We start from the raw sequence: 10,000 nt of genomic DNA, 5'->3' as shown, positions 1-10,000 counted from the left end.
CGAGCGCCCTGATAGGCTGATAGCCTTAATCAGAGACTGTGATTGGTGGAAAGATGAATCTACACTGAAACAGGAACACAAGAACTTTGGACGGTCAGAAACCTGGGCGTAGAACATCTTTTCTGCTGGGTCTCACCTCAGCTCATCAGGCTGGACAGACGGAACCCTTTCTGTGTGAGAACCCATGTTCTGTAGCTCACACGGAACCCTTTCTGCGTGGGAACAGGTGTTGCGTAGCCCAGACTGAACGTTCTGTGTGTGAGAACAGCTAAACCATCGAGCTGCAGTCCAGCTATCCGGACATACATAACCATATACGGCTCACAGACCTGCTAACTGCTCCCTCATCTACTTGTTTACCAGCCATGCTCAGTAGGCTCAGGACTAAGGGAGGGAGGGGAGGAGGGTTAAGAGGCCTGACATGCCTCGACAGATTCCCCAAAATGGCCGCTCTCTCCCCCCTCTCTCCCCCCACAGACAGCGGCCAGCTCTCGGCCTCTTTAGCCTTATGAAACTCTCAGTTACCATATCAGATACCTCAGTGGTCCACAGCCAACACTTTCATCAGTACAGAAGGGAAACAGGCATGTCACACACATGCTACACACACACGCTCTGCACACACACACATACACACACACGCTCTGCACACACACTCTGCACACACATTACACCTACGTACAATCGACCACAAACAGACTCTACACAGACACATTAGTACGTACTCAAACTGTCATATAAACACTCAGATCATATCATCAAACATCCTCTACAGTGTTTTAGGGTGATTTATACAGGTTGTTTGTCCGGAGGTCAACGGCCTTGACGATGGGCCCTTGTTAGCTGCCCAGTGTAGTGAAAGAGGGATACCTTTATTTTAACACCCATACATACACTCTTGTTTGTATTTGTGTGTGTTTCTACTCACACTTTGTTTGTTAATAGGCCTACTCAGATAATCAAATGTTGAAACTTACTGCAGCAGCAGTTCACACAGCAATTGTATCAAACAATGTACCGCATCTAATGCTTCATGTGTAATTGATTCGTGTCACCGCGGCACACACAGAACGGGGAATGCACTCCCCGAACTCAATTGGTTCTGCTGTGCCCGGTGTGTAAATCAAGCGTACCTTCAGGATGTCGTTGAGGGCAGGTGCACTGACGCTTGTTGTGGTACACCTGCATGTTAGATGGAAGTCGCAGCCAGGGCCGCTGTTTGGTGGCTGTACCGGCCCTGGTCGCAGCAACAGATGAGTTTCTGGTCAGTATTCAAGGATGAAGGGAGGCTTCAGCTAGATTGTGATTGAGGATGCATGCTACCCTGGGATTGATGTATGAAGTATGAGACACGTTTGTTGATTATCCATGAAAATGAATGGATAATCAATGGAAAATTTATGAACAATATCCATGGACATGGCTACAGCTTTGGCAGAACTAAATGCAAGACGGTGACAACATTACTTAAATTTGTGGATTTGGATTCATGTCTGTGTAATTGGTTGTTGTTGAAGAGATGTTTCATAACGAACTGTGGGAACTTTTGTTTTGCGATGGTTTGGAATTGGATAGATCGTTTGTTTTGACGGAGCAATAGCTAGCTACTGTTAGCTAACAGCAAGTTCTGTTTCTGTAGGACGCGAGTCGCTGCTGCTCTCGTGAAATCCGAACTTTGGCATTGTACCGACGTCGTCGTCTCAGCTTTCATATCTATTAATCCTAGACTAGACTTTCTCAACCCTGGTCCTCGGGGACCCAGGTGTGTTGGAGCAGGGACACATCTATAACATGCAGGGCAGGGGGGCCCGAGGACCAGGGTTGAGAAAGTCTGTCCTAGATCATACCATGCATCCGGTATCAGCTCTTCACCAGCTCCAGGGCTGCCTGCCAGTCACCACTGTCGGGTGGAAGTGGCCTGGTCCAAACAACCCGTTAGATAGGTCATGAGATGGCTCGCCAGAACCGGTTAAAACTCCCGTTCCGTTACCGTGGTTCCCATAGTGTCGGGTTTTTCCGAGCCGCTTGACTGGGTCCACAGGTGTGCAGTAGACCGACCTAACGAGCCAATCAAAAGCTGCCACGGCAGCTCAGCTCCGCCCCTCCTTGCCTTCACCGAGGCGACACGTCCAACCAAAACAGACTACCTCTCCCCGCACCCCTCTGTTCTGATAGTTCAGGAGCAGTGTAGTGTCAATGGGATTTAGTTGAAAACAAATTGTACTCACTACGTCATTGTTAGAAGTATTAGTATTTCTTCAAATGCTGGATGGTTTTCCTCAATATATTTCTAGACATGCCTAAACATCAGAAACTGAAGGAAATTCAGAAGCACCCCTTTCTCTCTGTCCACCTCTCTCTTTCTCTCCCTGTCTACCGATATCTTCCTCTCTCTCCTTATGTCTCTAACCTCCTCTCTCCATCCTCCTCTCCCTTTCTCTGTCTCTAACCTCCTCTCTCCATCTTCCTCTCTCTCCCTCTGTCTCTAACCTCCTCTCTCCATTCTCCTCTCTTTCTCTCTCCCCCCCATCATTTTGATATCATCACATCAGGATTTAGCCAAACAGGCCGACTTGAGAACAGAACCACAGTCATCGGCCCATCGATTCACTCTGAACACCGATTGGCTGTCTGGTTTGGCAGGATGTGATATCGCAGCCTCATGCCAGCAGCTCATTGGTCAAACCTCATAACATGACCGCTCCTTTCATCTCTGTGCTGGTGTGTTGGCACTGGAGCCCCCAGCATGTGGGCGTGGCTGGGTGTTTGGGAGGTGTGGTGGGCGTGGCTGGGTGTTTGGGAGGTGTTGTGGGCGTCTCTGAGATGGGGAGTCAGGATACTCCGGCTCTCCTCACGTTCTCCGTCGACAGGTATAGGTACTGGAGGGAACCTGAGAGGGGAACCTCCTTTGTGGCTCGTATTGCTCATTTCTCGGCTACCTCTTTAAAATAGCGCTTGCTCCTACACACTTGTATGCACACACACACAACTTTGCCTCACCAGCATTTTTATGCCAATGATGCACTTGTGACGCGTTCCTACTCGATGCTCTGCTATCACACGTCTGAACTGTTTTATCGCTATAGCAACCCTGCCATGGCGCAGGCCTGGACTGGGAAACAGGAAACAGGAAACAATGCAACTTGTTAGCTCAGTGTTTTACCTCAGTGTGCCTACAACCCACAGCCTTATTTTGGGACTGTCAGGGTGAACTGTAGGGGCGTTCACAAGTCTGGCAGCATCAACGTTACTTTACACCCTCTCCTCTGCACACACACCTGCTATCTACACAAACCTCCTCACGTCTACACACACCTCTGTTGTCTGTTCAAGCTTCTGAGTTCCCCTGCTGCTGGGAAGTGCAACCTGCTGTTCCACGCACGGTGAACTCTGCTTCGCTCTGCTACACTGAACTCTGCTGACCCGTGCTCTAATCTGCCATACCGGAACCGCATTCTGGAATCACCCACCAGCGTTCTGGAGCCGTGTTCTAGAACCTTGTCCTGGAACTGTCCTGGCGTACTCTGTGTTGTACCTACGGAGGTGTGGCTGAGACTGTTCTCTGTGTCCACCTCAAGAGGTCCAAAATAAGCCCCTCCCCCTCAGCGTGGAGCTCTGTGATGCTAGAACCTCATCAGCCTCCACTCAGATGAACAGGATCATATCAGTGATCCAAACTTACTACGATTACAACCTGCATCCAACTCACTCTCTTTCCCTCCATCTCTCCCTCCTTCCTCACCCCTCTCTCCATCCCTTCCTCCCTCCATCTCTCCATTACACCTCTCTCCATCCCTTCCTCCCTCCATCTCTCCCTCCTTCCTTACCCCTCCCTCCATCTCTCCCTCCTCCCTTACCCCTCTCTCCATCCCTCCATCTCTCCCTCCTCCCTTACCCCTCTCTCCATCCCTTCCTCCCTCCATCTCTCCCTCCCTGCCCTCTCATCATCATGTTCCGATCACAAACTATTTCAATTTTTCTTCGACTTCTGTTTCTAAAGTTTGATCCATTGTACATTGATTACATGCATTGTCTGTAGTATATAATATTTTTTGGAGAAATCACAAAATAAAGGCTGTAAATAATGATATAAAGATCCTCAAATAAGTATTTTCTCTGTTTGTACACAGCCACGTCATAAATCAGAATTATTGTACATAACTGGCAGTACAGGTAAACAAAACTTAGTTCAGCTCGGTGGCAGAGTTGGCAAAAGTAAACATCCTTCACTCAAGTAGAAGTCAGATACTTGTGTTTAAAAAGACTGGTAAAAGTTGAAATGCCGACAGCCCTTTTTCACAAGTTAAAGCAGTATGGGCTGTGACACGTACCGAAGTCAAGTTAAAGCAGTATGGGCTGTGACACGTACCGAAGTCAAGTTAAAGCAGTATGGGCTGTGACACGTACCGAAGTCAAGTTAAAGCAGTATGGGCTGTGACACGTACCGAAGTCAAGTTAAAGCAGTATGGGCTGTGACACGTACCGAAGTCAAGAGGAAAGGGGAGGACAACAAAGGATCCTAAAACAAGAGTAGAGTAAAGAAGGGTAAAGCAGAGTACAGTAGAGTACAGCAGAGTACAGTAGAGTAAAGCAGAGCACAGTAGAGTAAAGCCGAGTACAGCAGAGTAAAGTAGAGTGCAGCAGAGTAAAGTAGAGTACAGTAGAGTACAGCAGAGCACAGTAGAGTAAAGCCGAGTACAGCAGAGTACAGTAGAGTAAAGCAGAGTACAGTAGAGTCCTCATCAAGTACTCAACCTTTCCAAAAATGAACACTTTAAAAAAAACTTATTTTTAAACTTTATTTAAAAAATGTTTTACTTTCAAAACGTTGTTTTCACACACATGACAGAGTAGAGTAAAGCAGAGCAGAGTACAGTAGAGTCCCCACGAAGTACTCATCAATGATGCAAACTTTTGTTTAGAAACGTTTTAAATACATTTTTCTTCCACCCCTGAACCTTTTTTTGGTGAAACTTTTTTTCAACTTTTTGAGAAAATATAATTAAAACTTGTTTTGATAGCAGTTGAAAGCAGAGGAAAAGATATATATATATTTTTTTCTTTCTAATTTGCACATATTAGACATTAACATGTGGTAAAAGTGCTTTACAAAATCAATTGAAATTTAAGTACGAAAAATCAACAAAAATAACAATATTATTCCTGTTACAGATATTAAGTTATTCAAGTAAACATTATTAATGAAGCAACCATGCCGAAACAAATATATGCTATAGAAAAGTTACCATTAACAGTTATTTCAGCTAATATAACAACAAGAAAAGATAAAACAGTGATTAATACTCAATGATGGATATAATGTTGGCAATATTAAATAAATCCTGGTGGAACTGGTCCAAAGACCCAGATCCAGGATCAGACCAGCTTCCCTCAGTGATTTCAGTCACCATTGGCAGGGACTCCATGACTGACCTCAGATCAGTGTCTAGACAGCACTCTCCTCCTGCTCCATCCTCTGGGCTGCTCTCTCTTCTCCTGGCCCAGCTTCAACACTGGAATGCAGGGAGACCAGCTCCATGCTCCCCCTCTCTGCAGGCTTCCTGGGGGTCTGGAGAGACACAACGCAAGAGACTCAGGAAAAGGGGAAAACACTGTGAAATGTGACATGAACAAACGACAGTACCTTAAAGTACAAATAGAGGGCAGTGTTGGACGTCAGCAGAGTCAGCAGCACCACCACCACTCTGATGATGAAAGCTGGCAGAGGATTGGCTGGAACAGAAACACAGCAGATGAAGAGAGTGATCATCAACAGATCAGGCTGTTACCTACCAAGGTAAACACACATCCTGTACCTTCCATTTCCAGTCTAAAGTGCTGCAACTTGTTCTTTGAGTGTGGAGATGAGAAGTGACCTAGGTGACTGCTACTGACACATTCTGGAGGTGTCTAACTGCAGAACATGCGATGGAGATGAGAAGTGACCTAGGTCAAGGGTTCCCAAAGTGGGGGTCACGAGACAGTGAGGGAGATGATTTCCAGAAATCAAGGAACATTTTAAAACAATTAGAAATAGCATATTTTAGCCATATGTTTAACAAAAATTATGCATGAAAATGAAAAGACATCATCCTTATTTTTTTATGTATAGGTGTCCTACACACCTTCGATGTGTCACAGACAGATGGAAAGCTACCTAGTGGAGACTATATAATGATGGAAAACCAGGTTAAGAAACGTAAGGGTGGGGCTGAAAAATTAAGAGACAAAAAGACATCACCTTCACTCGACAAGGTTTTACCAAATGAAAAACGGCTATGTTTATTTTACATAAAACTCAAAAAACTATTTTGTGCTAAAATGAAGGCCAAACTATTTTGCTTGCGCGCTGCGTGTGCTTGCATTATGTCTGGAACTCCGCATCACATCAGGCCCAGAATGTGGATGCATTAGCAGGGCAGCTGTGGTGGTGTATCCGGGGGCCGGTTCTGGTGGGCCGGTCTGGATCAAAGTCCAGGACCTATTTTTACTCCCAGTCCGTCCCTGCTTTAACCACCTCCGTGGATGCGGGGGTCGTGAGTCACTGGCACCATTATTTTAGGGGTCGTGGGCTGAAATGTTTGGGAACCACAACCACTGACCTAGGTGACTGCTATTGATACCATCTGGAGGTGTCTACCTGCAGATCACCACAGGACTCAAATGACTGGCAGTTAGGTTTCCTCAAGACCAGCCCTCACTAAGTTTCAAAAAATGTATAAAGGCAGCCCTTTTGATGGATTTAGAAGTTGCAGGTTGTGGTTTTAATCTCCATTCTCACTAACCTGCAACAGTGAGAGAGAGGAGCTCACTCTCAAAGGTGAAGTCATGAGGGAAAACGTAGACTTCATAAACACAGCTGTAGTTCCCTTGGTGGGCGTGGTCTGCAGCAAGAAACAGGAAGTTGGTAGAGTGATTGACAGCTGTGAGGGTGTGTGTCAGGGTTGTGTTGGAGCCAGTGAAGGTGAGGTGGAAGGAGCCTCCTGGGTACTGTGGCTGGATGGAGCAGGTGATGGTGAAGCTGTGGTCCCTGAACACCTGCAGCCCCTGCTGCTGGTCCTGGGAGACCCCCAGCATGGAGGAAGACAGGGAGATTCTGGGCTGGAACAGGAGATCTGCAAACAAAGGAGTAAAGAGACAAGAGTGTAAAGAGAGAACATCTAAAATGAAGGACAAACACTTGTCTCTTTCAGTTGTGATAATCCCATCAGCATGGAACGATAAGCAATAACATCACAATACCAGAGACTGTTCCTGATTACACCTGTAGGGGGCAGTAGTCTGCTGTAAACCTTTACTACATTTAGTCATTTTAGCAGACGCTCTTATCCAGACCTGTGGCTACTAACAGCTACTGTGACTGTGAATAAACCAATATTGTGTGTATTACCTGAGCAGATCATCTCCAAGACAAAGGAAGTGTTATACTCTCTTGCCACTCTTCCACACTCCCTCAGTGCAGACTCAGACCCAACACAGTAAGATAGAAACACCCATGTAGTATGTTCTTCATCACTACTACTGATTCCTGTTGAAACAGCAGAGCCCCAGTCCAGCTGTCTGCACACTACAGCTGCAGCTCTCAGGTCCCAGACAGACACACTGCCCACTCCCCTCCACTCTCCCTGGTGTTTCAGCTCCACTCCACCAGCACAGCGGCCATCTCCTCCCTCCAACCTCACATCATCTGGCCCTGGAGAGAGACAGGAGACAGTCAGATCCTCTGACTCTCTGTATCCTGACAAAATACTGCATTCATCTTGGAAAGACAAACTGCTACTTCCAGTACCTGAGCAGGTGACTCCAACAGCATTGCCAGGTGAGCAGGTGTTTCTAGCTGAGTCTGAGGTGTCACAGTCCAGGAGACGGGACTCTGTGCCTCCACACTGGAACTCTTTATCCCAGAGTGGACCTTTCCCTTCTCCATAGAGCGCCCCCTGGAGGGCTGAAGGAGCCCCACAGCCAAGCTGCCGACAGACCACCTCTGCATCCAGCCTGTCAAAGTCAGCTTGACACACTGAGACCCACGACTGATCAGACCTCACCTCCACTCTGCCAGAGCACAGATCAGCTCCCTCCACAAGCCTCACAGACTCTGGAGGAAGAAATGTCATAAAGATGAACATGGATGCATGTGTTCTTGGGGTGTGCTCAATGTGGACTGTGTGATGGTGGAGGGTCTCCTGATAGTAGGAGGCATATGGGGGTGGACTCAACTATTATGACATGTTCAGTTATCCTTTCAGACCCCCAATTTAAAGACTGCATGTAATATATATTTAGCAGAACAAGTAACATTTAGGATTTTCTGAGAGAACAATTTAGTTTCCCTTGATCCATTTCAAAAAGGATAATCACTTTAACAGATAGCAGCCTTGAACTCAGTAAGATTACAAAACCTTCATGTAGCGTTTCATAAAAACGTAAATAAGTATCGTATGTAATGAACTGACAGCTACTGTGACATGTTGAGACTCAGTAATGTGTGACTGCCAACACCATCAGCTGAATATAACAACATGATGTGTGTATTACCTGAGCAGGTCACCTCCAGCAGGGTAGGGGAAAGCGTTCTGTGCACTGTTCCACACTCCTTCAGTGCAGACTCAGACCCAACACAGTGAGATTGAAACACCCATTTAGTATATCCTCCATAAAAACCAATGATTCCTGTTGAAACAGCAGAGCCCCAGTCCAGCTGTCTGCACACTACAGCTGCAGCTCTCAGGTCCCAGACAGACACACTGCCCACTCCCCTCCACTCTCCCTGGTGTTTCAGCTCCACTCCACCAGCACAGCGGCCATCTCCTCCCTCCAACCTCACATCATCTGGCTCTGGAGAGAGACAGGAGACAGTCAGATCCTCTGACTCTCTGTCCAGTCGTGTCCAGAAACAACCCCTGACCTTTAACCCCAACCCTAACATAGCTGTGTCCCCTAGACCAGTGGTGGGGAACGTCCAGCGGCCTGCCATGGCACTGCAGGCACCGTATTATTAGGTGCATTATTCGTAGGCAGCAGCACTAATTTAATATGTGGAAGAGGACCGTGGAGGCGCACAGCGTCTCGTATCAGTGCACCAAAAAATTTGGAAGTGTGGAATTCCTTTCTAGCGAATCAAACCCAGAATACGTTGTTGGTTTGGGCTGAGCCCCGAATGTTTACAACGTCTGGCTCCGCGCCTGGTTAACACTCGGATCATAAGCAGTCTCAAAAATGATAGCAATATAACAAATAATACGATCCCTTTCCGTAATCATGATACCCCCCCAGAAATGTTCACTGCACCCCAGTCAGAGCAGGCTGCATCCGTGCCAGCTAACATCACAAACCTCACCAAAGAGAAGCAGTTCCAGCCATCACATTAGGGGTGAGTTAATTAAATGTTTGACCAACTATAGCGGACACATTTTTACTGTGAGTTGATTATTCTGTATGGCCCCGAATGATTTTATAAATATCCAAATAGCCCAGAAAAAAGGTTCCCCACCCCTGCCCTAGACAGACACACAGACACCAGACTAGGTCAGGTACACTCATATGTCAAAAGAGATAAGTTTTATCTCTTAAAAAAAAAATAATCAGTTCTGAAATCATTCCCTTGGCTTGTGCCATTTCGGTTTCCTGAGTCTTCCTTTCTTCACGTACAAACTGGAACGGTATGCAAGTGTAAACCTTGTGTCTCAGTGCAGCAGGCACAAACACACGTCTGGTCCTCTCTACAGAACAGCTCAAGGGGCATCATGTCTGTCATACACACCCTGTCCTCCAGGTTCTCCTCAGGGTGCATCACCTGGTGCTCCCTACACACCCTGTCCTCCAGGTTCTCCTCAGGGTGCATCACCTGGTGCTCCCTACACACCCTGTCCTCCAGGTTCTCCTCAGGGTGCATCACCTGGTGCTCCCTACACACCCTGTCCTCCAGGTTCTCCTCAGGGTGCATCACCTGGTGCTCCCTACACACCCTGTCCTCCAGGTTCTCCTCAGGGTGCATCACCTG

At 47.0% G+C, this 10,000-nt stretch overlaps 1 protein-coding gene across 1 annotated transcript in view; it reads right to left on the bottom strand.

Moving 5' to 3' along the window:
- Positions 1-4,942: 4,942 nt before the first annotated feature.
- LOC124465297 (scavenger receptor cysteine-rich type 1 protein M130-like) overlaps positions 4,943-10,000 on the bottom strand; it is a gene marked incomplete at its 5' end in the record, with an annotated part of 16,013 nt that continues 10,955 nt past the window's right edge. The window contains 6 exons of the mRNA XM_047017012.1: positions 4,943-5,569; positions 5,645-5,733; positions 6,786-7,115; positions 7,391-7,693; positions 7,790-8,095; positions 8,536-8,835. Coding sequence (XP_046872968.1) covers positions 5,447-5,569; positions 5,645-5,733; positions 6,786-7,115; positions 7,391-7,693; positions 7,790-8,095; positions 8,536-8,835 — 1,451 coding nt within the window. The remainder of the gene's footprint in view (positions 5,570-5,644; positions 5,734-6,785; positions 7,116-7,390; positions 7,694-7,789; positions 8,096-8,535; positions 8,836-10,000) is intronic.

Source organism: Hypomesus transpacificus, unplaced genomic scaffold, assembly GCF_021917145.1.
Source record: "Hypomesus transpacificus isolate Combined female unplaced genomic scaffold, fHypTra1 scaffold_454, whole genome shotgun sequence".
NCBI lineage: Eukaryota > Metazoa > Chordata > Actinopteri > Osmeriformes > Osmeridae > Hypomesus > Hypomesus transpacificus.
This window is presented reverse-complemented; position numbering and strand designations above follow the sequence as displayed.